Source organism: Mus musculus, chromosome 2 (assembly GCF_000001635.26).
Source record: "Mus musculus strain C57BL/6J chromosome 2, GRCm38.p6 C57BL/6J".
NCBI classification, from domain to species: domain Eukaryota; kingdom Metazoa; phylum Chordata; class Mammalia; order Rodentia; family Muridae; genus Mus; species Mus musculus.
The window spans coordinates 73,554,065-73,582,040 of NC_000068.7; the positions used below are offsets into that span (position 1 = coordinate 73,554,065).

Below are 27,976 nucleotides of genomic sequence, written 5' to 3' on the forward strand. Positions count from 1 at the left end.
TGGGGCATTTTCTCAATTAATGATAAAGTGGGGAGGGCCTAGCCCATTGTGGGGGGTGCCATCCCTGGGCTGTTAGTCCTGGGTTCTATAAGAGAGCAGGCTGAGCAAGCCAGGAGAAGCAAGCCAGTAAGTAGCATTCCTCCATGGCCTCTGCATCAGCTCCTGCTTCCTGACCTGCTTGAGTTCCAGTCCTGACCTCCTTTGGTGATGAACAACAACGTGGAAGTAAGCTGAATAAACTCTTTCCTCCCCAACTTGCTTCTTGGTCATGATGTCTTGTGCAGGAATAGAAACCCTGACTAAGACAGACCCCATCAGCTTCTTTGTTCTAACTGGGATAATAATGAGGACCAGACTCTCCACATAGAGTGCTCACAACGTGTCTGACACACAGTCGATACTGTTGATGTCTATGAAAGAAAGCAATTGCTCTTAATGAGGTAAGGTAAAACTATGCTTAGAATCTTTAAAAGCCAAATTAAAGCTTTAAGCCAGGCATGGTGCCTAATGCCTGCAGTCTCAGCACACGGGGAAACTGTGTCTAAGAGAGAAAGAGGAAGTGTAATGGAGGAAGGCCAACAGGGAAATGAAAATATTCTGAAGTTACAGTAGTGATGGTTGGATAGATTGTTAATACATAAAACCCACTGAATTGTGGACTTGAAGAAGTAAATTTTATGGTATGTGAATTATATCTCAATAAAAAATGTAATGGAGGACAATTTAATTACACACACACACGTGTGCGCACACACTAGACACATAACCCTGTCCTGGGTTTGGTATAGGGTATAAAAGAAGGTCCTGGCACTGGCAGATCTTGTTTAGAGGGTATCTGCAGAGTAGAGATCAGCCCCTTTCCCCTCTAATTGCTGCAAAAGATGTTGCAGTCCACATCTATGACTTACAGCCTCAGAGCCTTTAGTACATGACCTGCCCAAGGTCCCACAGGAAGTGGACATATAGGTAACAGGAAACAGCTAGCCAGTTCCAACAAACCACCTTGGATCAAGTTGAGGACAAAGGCCATAAAGTCATTAACCAAACAGACATTGCAGGGCATTCCTGGGTGCAGGTGTGTGGTAAGGAAAGTTTTTTAAAAGTGGCCAGTAGCTGGGAAGGTTTGCTGGGCCTGGGCCTTTGAAAAAAGGCTTGGTGGGTGGGTGAGGTTTCATGTTCAGAGATGGGTAAGAGAGGCTCATGGAAGCGCTTTTCCTAGAAGGATACATACCCTTAGGTGCTTTTTAACAAACTGGAGTCCCTGTGAACCTTATATTCACACCAGAATTCACACCCACACAGCTGAAGTCACTGGTGTCTGTTTCAACCAAGTAATTGAAGATAAGGTGTCTCCCAAACAAAAGAGAGGAGCAAGAGCCCCCTCCGAGGCTGTCTGGCCATCTATTCATTCACCTGCTTCATTTTATTCCATAAGCCATTTTTGACATCACCTGACCTTCACCTGACACTAGAAATAGAAAGAATCCTTTGGGAAGATTGTGGACGGCAGCCCAAGAAAGCACTGTCCAGTAGCGAGTGTGATCGAGCAAAGGACTGTAGGAAGAACAGAAACGCAGGTATGGGGGCTCAGCTGAACAGCACTTGGGGGGCCGAGGCGGGATGTCTAGGAATTAAGCCCAGCATAGGTTATATAGGGAGTTCTTGGTAAACCTGGATCAAAGAAGAGCACCGTTCCTCCCTCAAACAAACAAACAAAACCACTCTGTTACAATGGAGTTGATTTTTTTCCCCCAAAAGTTTTGTGGTTTTTCTGGCCAAACAGAAGCACTCTTAAAAAAAAAAATCTATAGATTTCCATAGCAGAGCTTCTATGGGCAGATAGGAGGATGAGCAAGCTATAGCGATGGAAGAGATGGGGGAAGTGTCTGGGGTAGGGACCTACATAGTTAAGAGTGGATTTAAAATTTAATCTGGAAAAATAGCCCTGCTATATTGTTTCAGGATCATTTCCTTCCTTCCTTCCTTCCTCCCTCCCTCCCTTCCTTCCTTCCTTCCTTCTTTCCTTCTTTTGTTTTTTATTTGTTTGTTTGGTTTGAGACAGGTTTCTCTGTGTAGCTCTGAGTGTTCTGGAATTTTCCATGTAGACCAGGCTAGCCTCTGGCACCCAAGTGCTGAGATCAGTGTGTGCCAATCACCCCCTGGCACAGGCACATTTCTTTTTTTTTTTTTTTTTCCATTTTTTATTAGGTATTTAGCTCATTTACATTTCCAATGCTATACCAAAAGTCCCCCATAGCCACCCACCCCCACTCCCCTACCCACCCACTCCCCTTTTTTGGCCCTGGCGTTCCCCTGTACTGGGGCATATAAAGTTTGCAAGTCCAATGGGCCTCTCTTTCCAGTGATGGCCGCCTAGGCCATCTTTTGATACATATGCAGCTAGAGTCAAGAGCTCCGGGGTACTGGTTAGTTCATAATGTTGTTCCACCTATAGGGTTGCAGATCCCTTTAGCTTCTTGGGTACTTTCTCTAGCTCCTTCATTGGGGGCCATGTGATCCATCCAATAGCCGACTGTGAGCATCCACTTCTATGTTTGCTAGGCCCAGGCCTACTCTGACAAGAGACAGCTATATCAGGGTCCTTTCAGCATAATCTTGCTAGTGTATGCAATGGTGTCAGCATTTGGAAGCTGATTATGGGATGGATCCCCAGACATGGCAGTCTCTACATGGTCCATCTTTTTATCTCAGCTCCAAACTTTGTCTCTGTACCTCCTTCCAAGGGTGTTTTGTTCCCACTTCTAAGGAGGGGCATAGTGTCCACACTTCAGTCTTCATTTTTCTTGAGTTTCATGTGTCTAGGAAATTGTATCTTATATCTTGGATATCCTAGGTTTTGGGCTAATATCCACTTATCAGTGAGTACATATTGTGTGAGTTCCTTTGTGAATGTGTTACCTCACTCAGGATGATGCCCTCCAGGTCCATCCATTTGGCTAGGAATTTCATAAATTCATTCTTTTTAATAGCTGAGTAGTACTCCATTGTGTAGATGTACCACATTTTCTGTATCCATTCCTCTGTTGAGGGGCATCTGGGTTCCTTCCAGCTTCTGGCTATTATAAATAAGGCTGCTATGAACATAGTGGAGCATGTGTCCTTCTTACCAGTTGGGGCATCTTCTGGATATATGCCCAGGCGCAGGCACATTTCTTGAGTAAAAGATTAATGGAGACCGAAGGATCCATCTCGCTCAGGAAAGTTCAATGCTCTACTGACCCACCCCACACCAAAGACCTTTGTCAAGAATTACAAAGTACAGTTTGCAATTTCAAAAGAGAAGAAGCCTCTTTGTGTTGCAAAATAATAATGTATGTTGTACTGTCTTTCCTGCATCTAAGTGTTGAGTGGCCTTGGTACACTCCTGTTGGACACCCGTCAGTCAGCACCATGATAATTCACGCGTCTTCCCTGGAAACCTGACTATTTGAGGTCTCTTGTGTAAGTGACATCACACAATCTTTACTATCTCAAATCTTGTATTTTCCACTTAGGATAATGCTTTTGAGGTTCGTCCGTGTTGGAGCATGTCAGAATTTCATTTGTTTTTAAGGTTGGGCAACCCAAGGCAAGCAGAGTCGGTTACATTGTTCTCTTCAAGGTGGCTTAAGCAAACAGGCTGAGGACACAGTAACACAGCAGCCCTAAGTCTAAGTAACTTCAGTGTGTTATTAACTCTGGCTGTGAGGTCCAGCAAAAGTTCCAGTGTTTAAAAATGTAAGGGGTAGTTTCACAGTCTTGCGCTGCCACAGTAAACAGCACTGCTGTGGACAATAGCATCTGTTCAGCTTCCTGGGTTTTTAGACATTTTTATCCATACTTAAAAGTGAAATTGTTGGGTCATGTGGTAATTCTGTGTAGCTTTTGGAAACTACCAAATTGTTTTGCCCGGCAGCAGAGCCACTTTATAAACCTTCAGGCACTCATCACCTGTGAGTTCACATTGCTCCACCTCCTGGTCAGCAGCTGCAGAAGATTGTGGGGCAAATCCTGAACTTTGAGGTAGAAGGAGGGTTAATAACCCGAGGGATGGCTCCACAGTAGAGCGCTCACTGTTCAAGTGTGAGGAACTGACTTCTAGCCTCAAACTCAGAAAAATGCCAGGCCTGTGACCCGTGCTTGTAATGCCAGCACTGAAGGTCAAGGCAGGACTCGGCGAGTTCTTGTCTGATGTTCAACCTCAGGATGACAGCACAGTGGGCACACTTAAGCAGTGCGGCGTGAATATAGTGTCCTGAGGTGGGAATTTCTGGTTTGGTTGGAGACTCAGTTGTGACATGTGATATTTTTTTCTGGAAGCTGTTTTATGAGGGGATGTTTTGCTGAAGCAGATATGTGAGAGAGGATGCTTTGCTGAGAACAGACAAGTGGTGTTTCTCTGGAAGCTGCCTGGTGAAAGGGCACGTGATCTTTTGCTGGAGTGGAGTGGAGGGGACATGGGATGTTTGGAAAGAGTGTGAGTATAACCTGCCGTGCTGACCTTTGCTGATGATGCTATGGCATTGATTCACCTTGCTTTCATGACTGATCTCGTTTGTCCTGACTTTGTAGAGAGAAACTCATCCAAGAACGTCTGGTAGTATTCAGCTGCTTCTTGCCACATCAGTGGACTCAGCTGACGGGCAGAGTCTCGAGGTTTCTTCTAGATCAAGATGCTCGGGTGTGATGGCGCACATCTTTAATCCCAGCACTTGGGAGGCAGAGGCAGGTGGATTTCTGAGTCCGAGGCCAGCCCGGTCTACAGAGTGAGTTCCAGGACAGCCAGGGCTACATAGAGAAACCCTGTCTCAAAAAAACAAAAGAGAGAGAGAGAGAGAGAGAGAGAGAGAGAGAGAGAGAGAGAGAGAGAGATGTTGATGTGAATCCATGTTTGGTGTTTTGCTAATGGATTGGACTGATAACAAAAAAGATCAGAATCACCCCAAAGGACTACTTCTAAATAGGTCCACACCCCCCCTTGTCCTATTAGCCATCTTCCTCCCCTTCCTTTGGTCAGCAGGTTATAAGGAGGTTGAAACATTTAAGAACCCTTATCAAAGTAGATTTTGAAAAATATAAGCCGACAGCATCCCCCACAGTCCTGTGTGGTGGTGTTGTTGAAAGACTCTGAGAGGAGCCCCTCGCTCAGGCCTCAGGACAATAGCGGACACCCAAGAACTCACGATAGACCGAGCTTGATGCAAACCACATGAGGCTTTATTCGGGGAAATCCAGAGCTCTGGGGACGACTCATATCCCATGCAGGGGTAGAGGAGTCGACCTCGAGGGGAGGGGGTCCCAGTTTTTATAGGCCCTCAGGGGAGAAAGGAGAAGGGGGGAGTAGGGGATTTCCAGATCTAAACAATGTCTATTCTCAAGAAATGAGTATGGGAGGGGTACAAGGAAAGAGTCTGGTGCAGGTGTAGCAACTCAGGATTGGCCCGGCTGTGGTTGCTGGGGAGATTTTCTGACTCTTTCTCAGCAACCAATATCACAAATACCTGGCAATGGGCTTCATCACTGAGCACACACATGGGTTCAAGGAATGGTCAAAACATTGGCAGACACACAGGTTCAAGGAGTGGCCAGAGCATTGTGCATCTCTATTTTTTTTAAATCAGTGAAGCTAGTTCTGCTAACAATGAAATCTATTTTGCCAATTTCAGGGCTTCTGTGACCTTTTACATTCTGTCAGGATCTTTCACTGTCTGGGAGGAATTGTAGTATTCAGATGGGGTTGAACTTCAGTGAAGAAAGTGACTCACTGTGGGTGGGTCTTAGAGTTGTGTGGCCTGGCCTACTTCCTGTTGATCACGCACTGCTTTCTGAGCTCTATGACTCTCCTGTCATGCAACAGCACCTTCAAACCGTGAGCCAAAATGAGCCCTTTCTTCTTTCCTAAAGCTGCGAAAGACAGTGACTAATACACAGGGCCGACGGCCTTGCTCCCTTTCCACGCTGAATCTGTTTGCTCCCCCTAATGATTAGATGCCGTCTGTGTTCAGAGAGAGTCTTTCCCCATGCAGCCGGTCCTGTCTGGGAACACTCTCACTTGGCACATTCAGAGGAGTGTTCTACGAACCTCCATGTATCTCTCCATCAAGTCAAGTTGAAAACTGAAAATTAGCCACCACACCAGCTAAGCATTTCAATGTTATTTGTTTGCTGTTGTTGTTGTTGCCAGGGTAGATTTAATTTAGAGAAAAGTTGCACAGGGTACAGAGAGCTCACAAATGACCTTCACCAAGTTTCCCTTCATGGCATAACTAATGTATTTGTGAAGAGGAAGTGTGTAAGACTGACCCAGTACTGACTATGAGCAAATGTTAGACTTGGTTCAGATCTGCCAGGTCTTTTCCTGTCCCAGAGTGTTGCACCTTGGGACTAAGGCTCTGGTCCTCCGTGTCTCAACAGCTTTCCCAAGCTCGGCGCAAAATGGAGGATTCCCTTTTCTGCTTCTCTGCCTGATGTGAGGAGCCTGGCTCCCAATCTTCTATCTGAGGAATGTCACATAGTCCTTGACAAAATTACAGGTCGAGTTTCCTCTCTCCAGATAAGAACCTACCCAGCAAACACCTGGGATTCCTGGAGTGCCTCTCCATGCAAATGAGGTGTTCCCAGAACATTACACCTCAGCCACGAATCCTCACCGTATGAAGCCTCAATGAGCTAAGAAGAACTCCTTTCCACCTCCAAGGTTCATATATTGCCCTTGATTCATCTGACAAAAAAGTGTATATGCACAAGCTGTCTCATTGAATATCGTCTAAAAGAACTGCTTTACTGAATCGGTCAAGAGAGCTGGAACACTAAACTCCTCAGTAAAGCCCCGCCACTCACACCCAACCGGACAAGGATCCGGCAGACTCCACCCAATCCGGGCTTCAATTCATCCTCCCAGCCTGGTGTGCGGGCGGCACCTGGACACCCTGAGGGATGAAGTGGAACCAGAGAACAGCAAGGACCCCATGATGTGCCGGCAATTCAGCTCCTTGTGACGTCAGCTTTTAGCCTCACTTTGCCCTGCGTCCGGTGGAAACCATGCCCGTGACGGCCTCTGCTTTAAGCTCCGTGAGGGAAGAAGGGGATTGATTGTAGAGGCGAGTACGGAGGGTGGGGGGGGGGGGTGCGGGAGAGGGGTGTGTGCTGGAACGCTGAAGCTCATTCCAGCTGCTACAGTGTCCCTGTTCTCACCAGCGTGACAAGCATCACCACCAGGATGCAAGAAGGTCCGTCCTCACATGGAGAGAGGGAAAGAGGAAGGGAGGGAGGGAGGGACGGAGGGACGGAGGGACGGAGGGAGGGAGGGAGGGAGGGAGAAGCTCTCTGGCATGCCTCTCCTTGTCAAAACACACTCAAGACTCTCCCTAAGGCTGGTTACCTCCCAAAGGCCCCATCTTCCAATACAGTTGCAAAGAAGTTAGGGTTTAGCATATAAAAGTGGGGGACACAGTAGTGCAGACACTTCAGTCTTTACTGCAACCCCAATGAGTGTGTGGGTGCGTGTGAATGCTGCCTCAACACCCAGGTTGGGGAAATTCATTGTAAGAACCCTCCTCAGTCCTGAGACACCCCGCCCCCTACATTGGGTCCTCCAGTCCTGATCCTGAAAACTCATCTCTATCAGATAGCACCTGCCTTGTGTTCTTGGTCCTCATTTCTCCGGAAGTCAGCCTGCCAACCCAATAGATGTACAGGCACACGGAACTCACAGGCTGGACCCTTTCACAAACACCACTAGGTGGCGATAGTTCCCGGAAGTCCCTGTACCGATTTTACTGGTAGCCTTCTGAAAATCAGGCTTGAACTAATGAGACGCTGGCTTGAGGACAGAATGACAGAGCCATTTTTGGAGTTTAATGGAGCGCACATTGATGCAGTACTGTAGCTACACGGGGCCAAGCTGTCTAGGATGGGGGTGGGGTGGAGTGGAGAACATGGGGGGAAGGTCATGGCTGCTTGGAAAGCAATGGACTGTATGGTGATAGGGCTGAGTAGATGCTCAGTGGTAACACGCTTGCCTTCCAAGCACCTGGCTTTGATCCTTAGAACTCCCACTTAAAAACAAAAAGTAGGGAACAGCAGCCACACACTTGAAATCCCGACTCTGGGAAGTCAGAGTCAGCGGATCCACAAGATCACCAGCCAACCAGCCTAGCATCTGCAAGAGAGCCTGCCTTTTAAAAAGACGGTGGTTGAGAGCTGGAGAGATGGCTCAGCCACTAAAGACTAGACTCACAACCAAAATATCAGAATGGTTAGTGACACCTGGGGAATGACATCAGAGGTTCTCTGGCCACAGACACATGCACAGAGAACACGTGTACCAAAAAAAAAAAAGACATGGCCAAAGGGCAGGATTTGTGATCTGAGAGAACTCACTGGAGGTCTTGACTTCCTAGTGTATGAAGCATGCCTTCCGTGTATCCCCAGACTCTGTAGTGAGAGCTCAGGGCTGAGGCCTTTGGTTTACCCTTGTTAGAGCGTACACAGACATAGATTGTGGCGCTTCACCCATTTTTAGGAACACAGCTCTCGGGTATCAATGCTGTGTGGTCAGCACAGCAGTCCGCCTCCCGAACTTTTCATCTTGCCATAGTGAAAGTCTGTTCCCATGAACGATAACTCCTAATTTCCCCTCCACACCCCACACCCCCCCGCCCCAGCCTCCCACAGCCTCTTCTCCATTTCTACCTGAGTATTTCTAAGGACCTTGTGTAAGTGGAGTTTACCTTGTGGCCACATGGTCATGTGACCAGGTGTGGGGTTTCAGAAAAACTGGGCAGCAGAAACAGGTTCCGGATGTGCAATTACCAAAAGTTAGCTCAAAAATCAAACACAGCGTGATTCTGAGATCTTCTGTGGCAGTGTTTGTACGAGTTGCCTTGTGGTCTGAACACACACGAACACTGCACGGTGCACGCCATCACGATATGCAACACCAGTGAACACACTGATTTACCTCTGCTCAGATTTGATACTATTGAATGTCATGAACTGCGGTGACCTTACTCTCTTAGAGCATATTATGTTTAATTACTGAAAACAGAGACTTGTGATATTTACCTTCCATTGTCCCAGGCAAGTAAGTATCAAATTTGTTTATCTTTAGATGCGATTGTGTTAGACAAAAAATAAACACACCCCTCTCAAAAGCAAATTTATTTTTTATCCTTAATAGGTGATAAAATGCTATGCATGTCAGAGAATTTTTTTAATTAAATTTCTTTGTTATTTATTTTTATACATATTTTATATTTCTACATAACATTTCTCAAGCAAAAAGTGGTCGTGAGTAGAAAAAGCTAAAGAATTAGATCAACTGACAAAATGCTTGTTTTTAGATCTGAGTAAGAGCCCCAGAACCCATGCCAACTAAATTGTTTGCAGAAAGAGGAGACAGGCAGATCTCGGAATGGCCTGCCTAGCCAGCCTAAACTACTTGGCAAGTTCCAGGCCAGTGAGAAACTCTATCTCAAAAACAACAACAAAACAAAAAGGCGATGGCCCCCCAGGCCTACACACATACACCCCAAAACCCATTCTCCACATCCCTTTTGCTTGTCGTCTGTGGGTTGGAGCCTAGACCGCTTTCTCTGGCTCTTGCCTTCTGTGCGCGTTCTCATACAAATTGTGTAAGTCTTTCTTTCGATTTCTTTGGCTCTCTACCTGGGAATGGGACTGCTGAGTGACTTGGTGACCCGAGTGTGACTTTCTGAGAAACTGCCAATTGTTTCCACTTTAAAGTGCAAACTATTTGAGATGAAAGAGCCCAGCACTGGTGCAGGGGTGATGGGAAGTCCCTCAGGAGATTGAAGCCACCTGGGCTCGCACTGGCCTCCTGGTTATGCAGTTTATAGCTCTCCCTGGAGATGACGGATCAGATGTGTTTGTGATTCAAAGGCCTTTTCTGCGTCCAGAGCCACACGGCTTCTTGGTCTGGGTAAATTGTACTAGAGCCTAGAGTTTGGCACAGAGAATTTATTTTTCAGATTTCAGAAATGGTGATGGTGTGTGCATACGTTTCTGGTTCCATTCATAGGGCCTGAACTCCAAACATGATTGCGTCCAAGGACTGAAGGAAAAGCCAGGGGTTTTAATTGAGAAGGCAGGAAATAGGATATCACAGAGTCCCCACCAACACAGACCAGAACTACTTAGATCACGCCAGGCATGCTGGGAGAGCAGGGAGCAGGTGACCCCATCAGCTGCAAGTCGGTTTAGAATCCCTTTTCTTTTTGACTTTTAAAAAAAATATTTGGGGCTGGTGAGATGGCTCAGTGGGTAAGAGCACCCGACTGTTCTTCTGAAGGTCCAGAGTTCAAATCCCAGCAACCACATGGTGGCTCACAACCATCTGTAACAAGATCTGATGCCCTCTTCTGGAGTGTCTGAAGACAGCTACAGTGTATTTACATATAATAAATAAATAAATCTTTAAAAAATATTTGTTTGTTTGTTTATGTATTTATGTGTGAGTGCTTTGTATATGCACACCTGCACACCAGCAGAGGGCATCAGATCCCACTGTAGATGGTTGTGAGCCACCATGCACCCTGTGGTTGCTGGGAATGATCTTAACCATAGAGCCATCTCTCCAGCCCCTGTTTTAGAATCTTAAGTTCTGTCTGGGTTCAGATCTCAGTTCTTCTACTTCTAGATGGAGCAGAGTTTAACTTTCCCCAAAAATTTTTTTTTCCATTTGTAAATTAGGGACATTATGGAGACTGTGTAAAACAATTTGGATAAAATAAACCCATGCGGGCGAGACGATTCTCATGGGGTCAGAGGCACACCCTTGATGAGGATGGGATCTGCCCTTCCTCGGGTCCTGAGAACAAAATCCAGGGGCTCCGTTAAGTTGGGAGAGCTGAGGCTCAGTTATAGCTCTGTGTGCAAAGCTCTAGGTACAATCCCAAGGAATCCCAAGCGCCCTTTCAAGAAGGCCTCTCAAACAGAAATCACTTAAGAAAGCATTCTCCCTCTCCTGGTTTCAGAAGTCTACTTTAAACCATGAGGTTTTGATACTATTTGTATGTGATCGCCCTAAAATTACCTTTGGGCCAGTGAAATGGATTAAGCAGGTAAAAGTAGTTTTTTGCTGGACAAACCTAACGACCTAAATTCTATCCTAGGACCTATGAAAAGCTGGAGATGGCGGCATGCATCTGGAATCCCTGCACTCTGTTCATGGGCCGAGAAGTATAGAAAGGAAAATGCCCCAGGAAGCTTTACATGAGAATGTAACACAGCGGCAGAAATCACAAGATACTTTGCCTCAAATGAGATAAAAGATGAGAACTAACTCCTAAAAGTTGTCCCCCAATTTCATCAATGTGTGCGAGTATGTACACACACACACACACACACACACACACACACACACAATTTTTTTTTAAGTTTAAAGTTACCTAATTTCCTTTCTACCACTTCCTTTGTGTCCACATCAAATCTGGGGAATCTGGTAGACACGACTTTTCTAGTAGGTATGAAACCGTGTGTCTTAAGTAAGGGACTCTCAGCACTTTAAAAATAAAAATTAACTGAGCCCGATAGGTGGGTGGTTCAGTGGTTAAGAACACTGGGTGCTCTTCCAGAGGGCCTGATTCCCAGGTTCCATGTGGACGCTCACAACCATTTGTAGTTCCAGTTCTAGGAGATGGGATACCTTCTTCTGACCTTCATGGACACTAGGCGTGTATGTGAGACATACACGTAGGCGGATCACTCATATAAGTACAATTATATTTATTAAAGGAAAGAAAACAAAAACAACTAGCCATGGCAATACAAACAGAAAACCTTGAGTATCCAAGCAAAACTCTCCCAGGGGCCATTTAGAAGCAAACACTTCTTTTGAGGGCTCACTTTTATTTACTTCAAAGGGTTCGCCCTTTAAGGAGGCCCATAGTGTTAAAAGCAGAAGCAAAGGGGAGACACTTCAAGAATACAGCCGTGTGAGCAGAGATCACTCTCATTAACATGTAGGACATGTAGAACACTGCATGTTTGGTAAGTGTGAAAGGATTCAAGGAGACAGACCTTCCTCTCTTCCATCTTTCCTAGCGATGGCTATGGCTGGGACAGAGGTAGGCTTAGCTCAGCCTCTGCTCATCCTTGTTGATGTAACTCAATGAGCCGACCTGCAAACACAGCCAGCGTCCCGATGAGACACACCAGCATAAAGACTCCGAGGAGGATGTGATCCATCACCATGGCAACATACTTCCATTCCTCAGCGGCCTGGGGGAAGCAGAGGGCGTTAGATAGGAATCCCCTGAGATGGGACACAGGCTCATAGCGCCCCCTACTGGCCTGGCCTTCAATATGTAAACCTCCAAACCTCAACACCTGATATTACAACCTTTAGTTTTTGCATAATTAAGCCAAAATGACTTACTATAGTTGCCAGAGATAGTCAACACAGTGCATCTGAAGTTAGTAACTAGAGCTTGAAGCCAATTCATTGGTCAACCTCCCTGTCACACTTATGCATTTAATCATTTAGACCCAGAGGTGTGTTAGCTTAGAGGTTGTGGCGCAAACCTTTGGTCTTAGCACTCAGAAGGCAGAGGCAGGCAGATAGATAGACAGACAGACAGACCCGGAGGTGTGGACTGGGAGCCACACAGCTTACGTTATTGGACTCCTGGTCTGACTTCATGGTCTCTGCAATGTACTTCACGCCCTCGATGGCGCTTTTCACCTCAGGGTGCTTGATCAGCGGAGAGTGAAAGCCCATAGGTGGAGGACCCGGCTTCCCAGAGATGTCAGATATATCTATGTCTTCTGTAAAAATCCTTTTCTCTTGTTTATCTCTGGATGGTCTTTTCATTGTGGAGAAAAACATGATGTTTGGGATAGTGTCGATAAAAACCTGACATAAAAAAGAAATTCTTGGCATGAGACTTTTTGTCAGTATTTACAGAATCACTGACTTTGGGTAAGCAATGTGATCTTGGACAAGTCACCCAGCATTTCTAGACCTCACCCTCCTTGTCCTTAAAACAAAAGGACTGTACTAGAGGGCAAAGGCTCCAGGCTGCATTCTACAGCTATGATTCTGTAATGTAAGCAGTTAGCCACTGGAGGGAGCCTGTGTGCAGTCGCCAACGCTGCATTATACTTCAGACTCTTCCGCAGGCAACAGAAAGTTCCTGACAGTCTGTGATTAAAGACCGCTCCTGCAGCCTCAAGTATACAAACACTTAGCCTCACAAAATAACTACTATTTTTCTTCTTCTTCTTCTTCCGTTGTTGTTGTTGTTGTTCCTGCTGTTAAGTATACAGAGGTCTTGCCCAGAGACGTCATCTACAGATTCGGTTAGTCTCCTCCTACATGGTAAGCCAGTATTACTGACACCAACACAGTTCAGTATCTCTATGACATTTATCAAAGTGGGCATATCTGGTTGGGGGACATAGCTCAGCAGGACAGTGCTTGTTAAGAATGTTCACAGCTCTGAGTTCAATCCCCAGCGTGACCACAAAATTAATTAAAATAAAAACATATGTGAATGGGAATGGGTGGGTAGGGAAGTGGGGGGGAGGGTATGGGGGACTTTTGGGATAGCATTGGAAATGTAATTGAGGAAAATACGTAATAAATAAATAAATAATTAAAAAAACCATATGTGAAGTATTAACACATTTTTAGTTCAATAATATAAATATTTGTGAGCACACACCTTACATAGGTCCCTCCTTTCTCTCTCTCTCTCTGTTCTGTTCTCCATGACGATTTTCACCAGTGAAAATACTCATGTCTATTCACAAATTGGAAAATACACCAATAAAAAGCTGAAGAATGCCCACGCATAAGACAGGGGTCTATTAATCTCCAATCAGAGTCCATAAACTCGAATTGGAAGTGGGCTTAACTCGGTCTACTTTTCCACTGTCTCCGGGAAGGCTACATGAGCTGCTCCCGCAAGGAAGCCCAGAAAGAACTAAGTACTAAGTACTCAGGTGTTAGCCAGGACTGCGCTGGGTTCACTGAAGGGAGACCTGGGAGTCTCGGCTCTCACCTTCCGCACCCACTCGGGCATGATGTGGGTGCTGGGCGAACGGTGGTGTGTGTTGATGACGATGACGGTGATGATGATGGACGCAATGACAAAGACCATGGTGAACAACATATACTTCCCGATCAGGGGCACAGCGCTGGAGGTGGAAGGGATTAGCTCCACAATGACCAGAAGGAACACGGTCAGGGACAGTAAGACAGAGATGCTCAGCGTCATCTTCTCCCCTAGAAAGGCAAAAGGAAGAAATGTAACAACCCGCCTGCTCCTGGAACTCCAGGAGGTCAGAATTTGGATACATGGCCATTAAGGCAGAACAAGAGTATGGTATACTGGTGTCACAGTAAGGGGGGTGGGGGGATTGGACGCAGACATGCACAGGGAAGACTGTGGGAGGACACGGAGAAGTGTCTTCTGCAAGCCCAGGAGAGTGGCCTCAGAATAGACTGACCGTGTTGGCTCCTTGCTTTCAGAGCTATAGAGAAACAGGCTGCTGCTGCTCAGAGCATCCACCTGTACCATTCCATCAAGCAGTCCCTGCGCGCTCATCAGCCACCAAAACCCAAGGTGAAGGAACGTGACCAGCTTGTTCTCAAAGGATAATTCTGGTGATCCTTTCTGCGAGACCTCGGGCCCTGACAGCATTTTGTGGCCAGGTTTCCATTCCAGCTGCCAAGCAGCAAATGGCGACTTTGTTTCATGTCCTAGACTCTTTTTTATTGTTGTTGGTATTCAGGAAAACAAGAGGGATTCTGGGTTGGCAAGCTAGAGAAGGTAGAAGTTTGAATAAACCTTGCCCCTGGTCTTTCTGTTACCCAAGAGGCGGCCAGGCAGCCCGGAAATACCTTTCTCTCAATATGAAGCTGCTAGACCAAAACTGTAAAACAAACAAAACAAACAAACAAGCAACCCCCCACCACACACACACACACACACACACACACACACACACACACACACACACACAAAGTCTGCCATCCAGGTGCTGTCTGCAGCACACCCGGGGGCTCACAACCGCCTTGCCTCCTCTCACTTTTGTCTAGAAAGTTTGTCTTCTCACTTATTTCTTGGTTTGATTTGGTTTCCCAAATCCTCTGCCGTTTTCCTGCAGGCCTGAGTCTCAGGGGTCCTGGCTGGGTAGGCTGCAGGAGGGTCAGGCTGACTGGTACTGGGTCATCTTTGTGGGGTGCTGTTCTTGTTGGGGCCCTAGGGAGCTCTCTTTTGTTGCCTTTTCTGCTGTTATTGTAGAACTTGTCAAACCCTTTCCAGGTGGTAGATGGACAAAGGTCTGTATCTGCAGATTTTGTAAGAATTCAACCGAACTCAGATTGAAAATATTCAGAAAAATTAAATTGTATCTATATGAACTATATGTAGATTTTCTGCCACAATCCCTCAAACAAAACAATGTTATAACTATTTGTATAGTCTTTACAGTGTGGCAAGAAATAATTTTAAGTATCATAGGATGTCCAGTGGTTCCATGTGACTACAATGTCATTTTATATGAGGGACTTGAGCATCCTTGGATTTCAGGACCCTCAGACATCCTAGAACTGGTGACCTTGTGAATATGTGAAGAGACTAAAAAGGGGGATACAGAGAAAAGATAAGCAAGGAATCCTCAAAAAAAAAAGAGCCAGAACTGTAAACATTAAAGTTATCAAGTTATTTGCCATTTGCTATTTAATAATACTATAATAGCTAACATCTACCAAGCTTAGAGTACTCATAAGTATTTACTATTTACAGTCACAAACTAGTCAGTATTTGTAGATGCTAATTAGTTCTGTATTGCTCTAGGAGTGTTTTCTCTTGCTTTCAGGGGTTTCATTTGATTAAGAAGTTGAAAATATTTATTTGTACTTAGGTGTTCAAAAGAAATATAGGGGGTAAAAGGGATGGCTCAGAAGTCAAGGGCACTGGCTGCTTCATTCCCAGGATCCACATTGCAGCTCACAAGCATCTATAACTGTCGTTCCAGGGGAACCGATGCCCTATTTTGGCCTCCATGAGCACCAGGCACACACATGTAGTGCACAGACATACATGTAGGCAAAAATACCCATGCACATTGAGAGACGCTCAGTGGCTAAGGGCACTTGTTGCTCTTCCAGAGGACCTGAGTTTGGTTCCCAGCTGTGAGCCTCACTTAGATCCGATTGCCACCCAGCAACTGTCTGTTTGCACCCTGTGCACAGCAATGATGACTTGGGTCTCTGTACCTCCGTGAGTGCACACTTACCCCTGGCTGTCCCTAACCTAGCAGCATGAGCTCCATGGCTGCTGGCTGCTGTTGCCATGGCAACGGCACTCACCTGAGTCTGTGGGCAGGTAGAACACCAGGCTGGTTAAGAAGGAGAAGAGCAGGCAGGGAATGATGACGTTGACAATGAAGTAGAGGGGCAGGCGCTGCATGACGAAGTGGTAGGTGATGTCCAGGTAGGGAGTGGTGGGGCAGCAGGAGTAGAACACCCAGTGCTTCCAGCCCCGAGCTTCCTTGATCACCCACTCCCCGCTCTCCATGAAGTTACTCAGGTCGGGCTGGTCACTTTCCTGAGAATCAAAACAAGGTCTGAAGACTCCTGCTACACCACCCCGAGGAAGGGCAGAGACATGGTAGCCATGTACCATACGGAGGGTCACTTTGCCAAGAGGGATGTTGGGCTACCTCTGCTTTGGGGTAATAGGTTTATTTCCTATAGAACACGTCATATAGTAAGTTAGGGTTGTTCATTTTGGCTCTGCACTCAAATCTCCAGGGAACTTTAAAACACTGGCCCCTGAGTTGCACTCAAGACTCGTTTTTATCAGACTTCTTGGAGACAGCACATAACGAAGAGAATTTATTTAAACTCTTACTTAGCCCTCCTGAGTAGTGTATTAAGAACCTTGGCACTCAGGGGCTGGAGAGATAGCTCAGCAGTTAAGAGCACTGATTGCTCTTCCAGGGATCCTGAGTTCAAGTCCCAGCAACCACATGGTGGCTCACAACCATTTGTAATGAGAGCTGATGTCCTCCCTCTTCTAGTGTGTCTGTAAACGTCTACAGTGTGTGTATGTGTGTATACATATATATGTATATGTATATATATATGTATACACACAGAGATATATGTATGTATATATATGTACACACACACACATATATATATAATTTAAAAAAAAAAAAAAAAGAACCTTGGCACTCAGCTGAAAGCCATACACTAGATGCTTCTCTAGCTCAGAGTGGTGCCAGGAGCCTGTGATTGTCCAGAGGCTGACTTGGACACCTAGGTGGCCCTAGTCCTGAAGCCAGCTGCATCCCAGGAGGCCACCACCTACCGGGTTAATGGCCACCACAGAGCCGTCATAGGTCCAGGTGCCCAGCTTCATGCTGCAGTTCTGCTCATCGAAGGGAAAGTGAGTGACAATGATCTCACAGTAGCTTTTAAAGATGGCTGGCGGTGTCCAGGTGATGTGGCCGGTGTAGTCCAGGAGCACCTTGGTGAATTTGACAATGGCAAAGTCGCCGTCTGCGCTGTGGTCAGGGTAAGAGAGGACAATGTCTCCAATACTGCATTCCAGTCGATGGTGGTGCTTCCCAAATTTGTCCTACACCAACACTCACTTGGGTGATGGTCAAAAACCACACATTCCTAAGCACTGGCCAAGTGTGATGGCGTGTACTGTGATTCCAGAACTCTAGAAGCTGAGGCAGGCGGACTCAGATTCCTCAGTCAGTCTGGGCTACGTAGCAAAGCCCAGTCTATCAATGAATCAATGAGAGAAAGCCAAATACAGATTTCTGAGCGCTAAGCAAGGCCCAAGTCAGATTCTGGGAAGATGAATGAGGTAGGTAATCTACAGACTTTACAGAGTCACAAGTGACACAGGCCCGCTGCACCTCAGCCTTTCCTGTCCTGTCCCCAGAGACACCTGTAATGGCAGACTCCATCTGTGTGCTTTCAGAGTTGGCTGGAAAGACTAGAAATCTAAAATAAAACACTCCTAGCAGCTGAATGTTGTATGGGGGAGGGGCAGAACTGGTGTTCTTCTGAGAGCTGTTTAGAACTCGGTGGGACAAGTCACAAACTCAGATGCCCCTGACCAGCAGTGGAGCGAACACTAGCTGGGAGAGAAGGGGGGGGAGCCCCTCGCTGCCTAAGTGTGGTCTTTGGCGCCAGGCATCTAGGAAGGCCACGTGAGTTGGAAGATCTAACATGGTCACATAGCTGGGTCCCTTTTCAGAAACTGGAAACAGATTAAAAAAACAAAAACAAAAACCTTTCATTTCCTCTAATTCTCGGGATTCAATATAAGGGCTTCACAAGTTAGACAAATCCTCTACCACTGAGCTGCATCCCCAGCCCTTTTCTCTAGCCACGGAGGTGCTTCTGGTAGTCTTCGGAGAGAATGAGAGTTGTGGAGTTCTACTGAAGACAAGACACTGCATCTATCAACATCTCTCCCCAGAAAGGCACCACCAAACAGTGGGGAGTTTGGCTCACCCTGCAATCCCAGCTCTAGCTGTGTGCTAGATGCTGGGATGGCCGCCAGAGGGCACCATTTTCATCCACAGCTCCTACCAGCCCCAGGAACATCTGCTGTAAAGCACGGGATCAGACTGCAAATCCTCTAGCTAGCTGACTGCGCATGCTCCTGTTCCTGCCTTGGAAGGATGCTCTTTGAAATGAATATTCCCTGACAAATGAAGGGCATATGATAATGAGCGTGTAATTAAGCCAAGTGTCGTGAATCACATTATAATTTCACAACACACAGTCTGTTGCAGGGCCCAGTGGATGGCAAGGGAGGCATCCGGGCACTGATGGTGGGATGGCGTTCAGGATGTGATGAATAACACTCCCGAGAGTTGAGACCCCTGGGGCGGGGGGGTTGGGGGGAAGGTATTCGATCCCAAGGAATTCAGACAGGAAGTCTCGGTGTCTCCTGTGGTTGCCACAAGCACCATTGTAGCTCTCTGGGATTAATGTCCCACCCACAGCCCTGATTCAATTTGGCTTCCATAATTGTTTCTATTCATAACATGGGATGCCATATGGCACTCCTTGCCTGTCAGCGTGGTTCTGGTTTTAAGGGTTATTTAATGCAAACGATGGGGAAACGCATGTGGCAGTCCTTCCGAGGGGACGCTGGCCCACCCTGCCTGGTCCTGTGGCGTTGCTTACTTGTTATAGAGAACGACGTCCGGCCGCCAGATCTTTTCCGAGGGGATGTGAATTTTTTTCACTCCTCCATAGTCATCTGGATTCCATTTCAAGTTGTAATCGACCCATTGCTAGAAAGAGAAACATTTCCTCGGTTAGAAGGTCAAATCAGTGTTCAACTTATCCAGAATTCGGATAAGCCAGCAAGCTTTGGAAATGCAGTGTTATCAGCTGAGTTGTATTACGGTGAAAATCACTTTTGCAAAGTGCTAGCTCATTCTTAAGAATGGGCCTTTAGTTGGCTCTTTATAGAGGAATGAAGTGAAGACGAAGTCATTAGGGTGAACCCTTGTCCAGCATCTTTATAAAAAGAGGAAATTTAAGTCGCACACACAGACACCGAATACACAGAGAAAATGTTTTGTGAACATGGCAGCAGCTATCTACAAGCCTAGTAGAAAGTTGTGGAATTGATTTCCCCTCAGTCCTCAGAGGGAACAAGCTCCAATGACACATTAACTTTGGAACATCTGGCCTCCAGAAGTTGCCATGATAAATTCCTGTTGTTAAAGCCTTCTAGTTTGTATTCCATGGCTATGGTCTCCCTAGCAAATGAATCCACACAGAGAAAAGCAAACACGAAAAGAATGGAAAGAGAACCAAATCAAACAGGACATCAGCATGCATATATGTATATGTATGTGTATGTGTATGTGTATGTATGTGTGTATATGTATATATGTATGTGTATGTGTATATATGTATGAATAGAGTAAATGCACATGTGCATATATGCATATGTGCAGATATGCACATACATGTATGCATATATTTATGTATGTGTATATAAATGTACATATGTATATGCATACATGCATATGTGTATATGTGCATATGTGTATATATATATATATATATATATATATATATATATATATATATATATATGCTTCCATCATCCCAACAGACCTCCTTTCAACATTTTGGTATATGATTCTCCTACCTAGATTTATTTCCCCTGAGCCCAGGTTTAATTTTAGGTGAACAAACTCAACGTAAATACAATAACACAGCTGGATTACCTGTTTCAGACGTACATTGGTTGTCACAATCTGATTTACTTCATCCTAAGAAGAGAGAAGATCCCGTCTTTAGGGCATGAGTAGGGAAGCCAAGGGGAGATGATCCAGTGTGAGATGGGGTCCCACAGGGTGGGTGCCACAGGGAGCCCCCAGCCCTGGTCTTACCACATTGATAAGCTGGATCAGCTGTAGACCCACGGTGACTTGTACAATCTCACGGTGGTCCTCCACTGGCCGGACTACACTGCTGTAGTCTTCAAAGAGCTTTGCCACCAGACGCGTCTCATGTTCGGAGCCCAGAACAAGGCCAGCTGGGCAGGAAATGACACATATATTGTCAGATGCTGTTCTCCACCCTGCACACAGTCTCTCCAGGGTTCATGGCACAGCCAGCTAATGAAAAGCACAGAGTCCACTCCCAAACACAGTTGCTGGTGTGGTCCCATACCCCAGTGAGACAACACTTGTTCTCTGGATAGGTGACCTTACTTAATGCAGCCTCTGGCCACTTCACATTCGACAGGACACTGCACACATGGAAAAGCCACAGAAAGGCTAGGTGCTTCAGACCCTGACATGTCTGGACTTACTGGCTGCCTATCTCTTGATGCCATTAGCAGTTAAAAGTAGATGCTGGCTTGCAGCCCCTAGCTGGCCACAGTGAACAAAAAGGAAAGTAATACGGTTGGCGAAGTTATGGAAAAATCAAAACCTCACACACTGTTGGTGAGAATATAACATATTAAGTTCCTTAACAATCTAAACTAGAGTTACCATATGTCCCAGCAAGTATACTCCTGGGTGTACATCCAAAGGAATAGCAGCACTACATACGATACTTGAAGTACCATCAGCAATTATGTAAGTGGATGCATTTTGGTGTATCCAAACAATGGAGTAGTATCAAGTCATAAAAGGGGAAGAAAGTAAGGATATTGTGGAAAGATGGATGCACCTTGATAACTTCATTAAGCTAGTGTGAAAACTCAGATATAAAAGGCTACATGGTGCATGAGACATCTGGATGCTAAGTCTACAGAAGAGGAAAGATTGCGGGTTCCAAGTGACTTGGAGAACAGGGCCACTTAATGGGTTCGGGGCGACCTTTGGAGACAACTAAAGAGTATCAGAACTATGTAATGGTGATATTACCACTGAACTGTGTACTTTAATTGGTTAAAATAATCAAATTTATGGGATGTGTATTTTAATCTCAGTTTTTGACAAATCTCTGCCATTAGAGCCATGTACCAATTAAAACAGAAAGAACAAACCAACCAACCAAGCTGTGATGACTTGGGGTTAGGACTTCTACTCAGAACACAGTTCCCTTCTTGGCTCTCCTAGGTACCACCCCACCCCCACCCCACCCCCCACCTCCCGCCCCCAGAGGCTGCGGAGGCAAGGTGACCACTCCGACCTTCAGAAACTGCATGACTTGCGCCAAGGTCACTCGGCTAATAGAACCTTCACACCCCAAGTGGTGATCCCAGCTCCTAATTTTATGAGTGTGGTGAGGGCTGGCTGGAGCCTCACAACTGTGGATACCCTTCTCCCTAGGGCACACCCCTCCCAAATTCGCCATGTGCCATATAAGGGCCTCCATAACTCCAGCCTGACCAAGACGGAGGCTGCCTATCCAAGAGCAGACGTGCAATCCATTTACCCTGATTCATGGAACCAGACACCCCCTGTCTGAAGGCTGATGCTGAGGTCACCACTACTTCTTCACGGGCCAAGAAACCTTTAGATGTTGGATTCATGAGATGCGTTCCCTCTTTGCTGGGTAGTGTTATTTCTCACCCAGACCTTAGATCTTTATAAAATGACTAATGCTACACAACTAACTGCTAAGTTAAATCCTATGACTATCTATAATCCTCCCCAATAGTTATAATATTTCAGTGGGTGATTTTTATTTTAACCCCAGCTTCACAGATGAGAATACTGAGGCTCAGTGCTTAGCCATACCCTCCCAGGTCCCCTCCTAGCTAGAAGCAGGGTTCCAGACAGTTTATCTCATCCCTAAAGGTAAAATGTAATCTCTAATTAGATGTGAGCTTTTGCAAATCTCCAGGCATAGCTCAAACATCTTTGCTGTGACCCCCATGAACCCCGACCTAGCCACATCTCACATCTAGCTTCCTAAGTTGTCTAAAACACAAAATTTCCAAGAGTATCAAAGAACTTTCTCATAGAACTTCCCCCAAATTGCAGGCCAGCTGATGACTCTCAAAAGGGGGTGTTGTGCAAAGACCCAGATTTTGCACAGGAGGAACACACTAGAAAGCAAGAGGGTCAGCAGTGTGTCCCAGAAAAGCTATTCATGTAGCCTAATGATTCACCAAGAGAGGAGGACTGGGGGAATGGGCATGCCAGCATGCTGGAGACACTCACCTCCTACCCTTGCCCATGCCCTTTGTGAGAAATTTCCACCTCAATCTCTACTCCTTAGAGTGGCTTCAATAGGCAAGGTGAGGAGATACAGTTTCCCTCCACAGGGTTTATAGAAACATTACTGTAGTCCATTGCCAGGAAGCAGCCCATAGGACCATCAGTGAAAGAATGAGTAAGCAAGCCGATGTAATAGAATTTTACGAGACTCCAAGGAAGAATTCTGCGAATCCCTTTCCAGCTCCAATATGGCTTGCAGTGCTGGAGTCAAAGCATGCCAGTAAACTCTCTTTCATTAAAGAGGAAGGTTCTACATAGAAGACAAGGCATGTCAACATTGCCTGTTGTTGCCAAATCTCGGTGGTAGTGACATTGTTACCTCACCAAACATCTGTTGAAAGTCTACTGCATGCAAACATTGTTTTAGAAACGTTAAAATATTTGAAGGTGAACCTGTCAAGGCTAACTTCTCTCTACTCACATGGTGAGTGACATTTGCCATTAACATCACTGACTATTAGCCCATTGAGAATTGATGTGCTCTGAGAAAGGTGGCAGTGGCATAATTGAGATTCTCGAGTGGATGACGGGAGAAATTTGTTGAAAGGTGATATGTAATCAGAACTGCAACTGTTGTGTGTTCAGCAAGCTCGGAGAAATCGACCCTGACCAGAGGATGAATTCCGCCACAAGTTCAAAGGGCATTTTCTACATCATATTGCATGTATGTGATTGTGTGTAAAGCGTGCTTTCTAGATCATATTATATGTGTGTGGCCATGTGTATTTGCATGTGTGTATGCAAGTACATATATGTGTACATGTGTGTGCAAGCCAGAAGACAACCTCAGATGTCACTTCTCAGGGATCCACATCTTTTTGGAGATGGCCTGTCGTTAGCCTAAAATTTATCATGTAGGTTACGCTAGATGGCCAGGAAGCACACGGGATCTCTCTGCCTTCCCTTTCCCAGGGCTGGGAGTACAGACGTTGCCACTAACCTGGTTTTCTAAATATAGGTTGTGAGGAATTGAACTAGGTCCTGTGCTTGTAAGACCAGTGCTTTACTGACTGAGCCATCTCATCAGCCCAATTTTTTAAATTTATTAGATATTTTCTTCATTTACATTTCAAATGCTATCCTCAAAGCCCCCTATACCCTCCCCCCGATCAGCCCAATTTTTATTTGTCCCACAGGGAACAGGACCCTGGTTTTGACGAATAGAATTCTGAGCTGTAGTGAGCCACCTTGGGTAAACCTTACTCCAACCTCATGCTACGTCTCTATCTTGGTGATTTCAGGTTGTTTTAGGCCTGGGGGGGGAGAGGGGGAGACACACAAAGGTTTTAAGTGATCACATTCTAAAATGTATGGTGTGCCACCTTGCAGGCCAGTTTATATCTTTTACCTTCAGTTTCCTTACAATAAATAAATTTAGGGTGTTGGGCTGCATTTTATAATTCTAAATTCCTATGGACTACTGTTCCAACCTTTGCATGGCTCTAGAAAAGGACCTGACTGGGACAGTGAGGGAACTGAGAAAGAAACATAGACAGACATGTGGACACAGACACATGGACACACAGAAAAGCTATGATTGGATGGTCTGGCCTTTCAGGCAAAGAAACCTTGGAACCCAGGGTGCTCAATGTGTTTATTGAATAGATTGAATGGGGGGAAGAGTTACTGCATACAGTTAAGCAGGGATGCAGGGTTTATAAAATACAGTTGGATTAAGGGGGCCAGGTTAGCTGTCTCCATGGGAACAGTTCTGCAGTCATCATCCATAATACACAGGGGGCGGAAAACACATCCTTCCAATATTCACAAGTGAACCAGAGGAAGGCTTTCCCATTCCCCTCCATGGGTCTGAGGCTTTTGGGGGTTCTTGACATGGCCACACCCATGTCAACACACATACCTACCCAGGATTTCACCTGCTCAGGGCTTCCTCTGCTTCTTACAGACTACGTGTGGAATCAACCCAGGAAATTTTGGTTTGATCAAAGCACACAGCATAGACATCTCTTAACAGCTGCACATGAACTTTGCTGTTCTAAGAGGTCTTGTAGGTGTTTTTAGAAGCATATCACTTAGGAATTTTCACTGAGGGGGCTGGAGAGACGGCTCAGAAGTTAAGAGCACTGGCTGCTCTTGCAGAGGACCCAGGTTCTGTTCCCAGTACCTACATGGTGGCTCACGTGGGTATCTGTAACTCCAACTCTAGGGGATTTGAGGCCCTTTTCTGACCTCTGTAGGCACCAGGCACACATGTGGTGCACATACATGCAGGCAAAACATTAATACACATAAAAATTTTAAAAATCTTTTAAAAAATTTTTTAAAAACAAGTTTTCACTGAGTGTAGTGTTTGTAAACTCATGCATGCACATGCTGAGCCTGCTTCGGTTGGATCAACTTCAAATTCCACAGGATTGAAGGTATCTGAGTTTAGATATTTCCTCTAACTCTGATTTTGGAAACAAACAAACATATATATATATATATCTCCTCTCTGTTCTTGCCTGGAAGGCTTGTGTTTGTCAGAGCAATGGTAGAGCGAGGGGAGCTGCAGGCTTTAGACCACCTTGCTCCTCAGAGGGATGGGATCCAGTAAGTTCCTCGGAAGTGATCAACACACATCTCCTGTTTCCCTCTTCCGGAAGTCTGGGGCTCAGGATAGCGTTTCAGCTGTTGTGATGGACACATTCCAGAGCAGAGAGTAGGTCAAGGGCTGTGCTAGGTTTCAGAAGTCCAACTCAGACATAAAACCTGCCTATCAGTAAGATCCTTAAAAAGTCTGGGGTGGTGGACTTTAAAAAACGAATCTCTGAACTTAAAAAAAAAGAAAAAAAAAACTAAACAGGATAAAACAGTTTCTTTGTAGAGACAGTTTAGTTACATTTGTTAACAAGTTTTCTTTCCTGGCACCTGTAGCTGTCAATCAAACCTCTTCATTCTCAGACAAATTCTAGAGTGACAAAAGGCCCAACAGTTACAAAGTTCACACCCAAACTATGCAATCTAGTTATTACTACTACTACTACTAACAACAACAATAATATAATATCAAAAATAAAATAACAAAGTTTAAATAATGTATGATTTTGCATTGCTCCTAGATCTTTTTGGCCACATGCAGCCCTCCGGCTGAGTGTTGGACATGACTGCTAGACATCTGAACATGAAGGTAGCTCTGAATGATAGCATAGTCCACCAGTGGCTCAGACTGTACAAGTGGCGCTACAATGATCACATGGCTGAGCCTGCGACCAGGCAACCATAGAGCAACCAGGATCTCTTGCTTGCAACTTTTGATCAGGCAGCTCCCACTCTGGGAAAAACAAACCCAAAATCTATCCTCAAGAGTACATTCCAGCCGACACCAAGCTATGACTGATAGAGAAGCCTTTGGCTGGTGTGGCTGTGTCCTGTGTTCCCATCAAAGAAACAAGACTGGAGTATGGAACAGTGGGTATGGCAATGTAGTGTTTCACCCTCAAAAGCTTGCCCCCAGCCCTGGGACTTACCGGAGCAGAGGCCTAGCAGCAGGAGAACAGTCGAGAGCTCCATGGGCTGTGGGTGCCGCTGTGGCCGCCAGCGGCTTGCTGCCGGTCCTACTCCACCCTGGCTTAGGGAGCTTGGCTGCTGGCCTTGGAAGCCAGCTGACTCCACAGCTATTGTCTTACATCACCTGTGTGCCCGCATGACAGCTGAGCTGCCCACAGCCTCAAAGCTTGGGGCCTTCTGTGGCCACAGACGTGCCTTGCTTAACATGATCGCTATACTCTTACTAGATGTAAAGTGTCTGAGAGTCTACATAGATCATGAGTCAGAGGCTTGTCATTGTGTTTGGTGTTGAAGATCAAACCCTGACTTCACACGTGCTAGCTAAATATAAATGGGTTAAATAGAAATGGCTATCACAACTCTACCAGTGTACTGAACCCCTAGTCTTGTATATAGGGGTTTTAATTAATTAATTAATTTGCTTTATGTGAGGGTGGTGGTGGTATGCCATGGTGCCTATGTAGAATAGAGAGAGTCTTCAGAAGTTGGTTCTCCTACTGTGTGTGCCCTGGGGATCAAACTCAGGTTATCAGACTTGGTGGCAAGTTCCTTCACCCGCTGAGTCATCTCGCAGGCCCATGAATCAATTATTAGCAAAATACTTTGAGCATGATTTCAGTGGAGGCTACGGATTTGAGTAGACACCACTGTGCAACTGTCCTTAACCACGCAAGTGTACTCTCCCTAGACATGGAATGAAATTCTGTGTCATAGGCCTGTGACATCTTTTGTGCCTGCATGAGTTTGAAAGAAGTAGCCAGTGTTGAATTGGATGCTGGAGAATTCCATATACGATCATATGCAGCTTTTAACAAAGATAGTTGGTTTTTTTTTTTCCCTTCTGTGAACTGGTTTTCCCCCAGGGCCCTAGGCAGCAATTCCCTCCCCTCATCTCTGTCAGGCAGTACCAAGCCCACCCAGAGCTTAGCTGGGCCCACTGCAGCCTCCTGTGTCCTGTTATTACAGCGCAGCACTTCGTGGGAAGTCTTCCACCCCAGTGGCATTTGTTCCAGAGTCCTGTTTCCTGCTGCCTCCCTCAACCCACTCTCCCTCAGGGAAGCAGAGAGCAGAGCCCTTCAACGTCTCAAGCCCTTTGTTTAAAAGATCCCCCAAATGGAATATACTCAGCAGTGAGCAGCATGCAGTTGTTCACGCTGAAGCATTTTATTAACTAAACTCGGCTTCTTTGTAGAGTTTGAGTGGGTTCTGGCAGAAAGCAGGCATATGAAGACACCCTTGCTGCTCCCTGCATGCCCTGGTCCTTTCAGGGCTGGATCTTGAGCAAAGTCTCTTACCTTGAACCTAAGGACAGGGTTCTGTCAAATTATTCCACTCCATAGGGGCCAAATAAATAGATAAGGGGCTTGCAGAACAGAGGGCAGACCTGAACATCTACCTTATCTTTTCCTGCTTACATTGTATCAGTTAACTGGTACAATAGCCAGCTTTCTCCCTCCTGCAACCCTGTGAATTTGGAGTTACCCTGTCTTCCCATCTGCCTCTTCTCCATACAGAGCCCCATGACTGAATTCTAGTGAGTCAAACCTGAGCAGAGATTCTCTGTGTGTGTCGCCATGTTTTTGCTAGAGGCCCAGGCTTCAATAGACACTTTGCTCACCAGGAAATTGGGGACAACAGTTTTATTAAACAATTTTCTAGTACCTAACATGGGATTTTTTTGCCTCACTTTAGTCTCCAATATCAGTTTTCTTGCCTTCCTCGGCAATGCTATATGTTTTTTTAGAATTAGTTTTTA

General features: G+C 45.8%; 1 protein-coding gene and 1 long non-coding RNA gene across 2 annotated transcripts; one reads left to right on the top strand and one right to left on the bottom strand.

The window, feature by feature from the left end:
* The first annotated feature begins 7,121 nt into the window (after nucleotides 1-7,121).
* Nucleotides 7,122-11,314, top strand: Gm30940. Its single transcript, XR_866434.2, has 2 exons — nucleotides 7,122-7,229; nucleotides 11,136-11,314. It is a non-coding gene; the product is annotated as a predicted gene, 30940 (long non-coding RNA).
* Chrna1 (cholinergic receptor, nicotinic, alpha polypeptide 1 (muscle)) lies at nucleotides 9,217-26,274 on the bottom strand. The gene is made up of 9 exons (NM_007389.5): nucleotides 26,181-26,274; nucleotides 20,422-20,567; nucleotides 20,257-20,301; nucleotides 19,196-19,305; nucleotides 17,349-17,544; nucleotides 16,343-16,580; nucleotides 14,028-14,251; nucleotides 12,638-12,877; nucleotides 9,217-12,243 (listed from the first exon to the last, which is right to left on the bottom strand). The coding sequence occupies exons 1-9, from the start codon at nucleotides 26,221-26,223 to the stop codon at nucleotides 12,112-12,114; spliced, it is 1,374 nt and encodes a 457-aa protein (NP_031415.2). The 5' UTR covers nucleotides 26,224-26,274; the 3' UTR covers nucleotides 9,217-12,111.
* Between the last annotated feature and the right edge of the window lie 1,702 nt (nucleotides 26,275-27,976).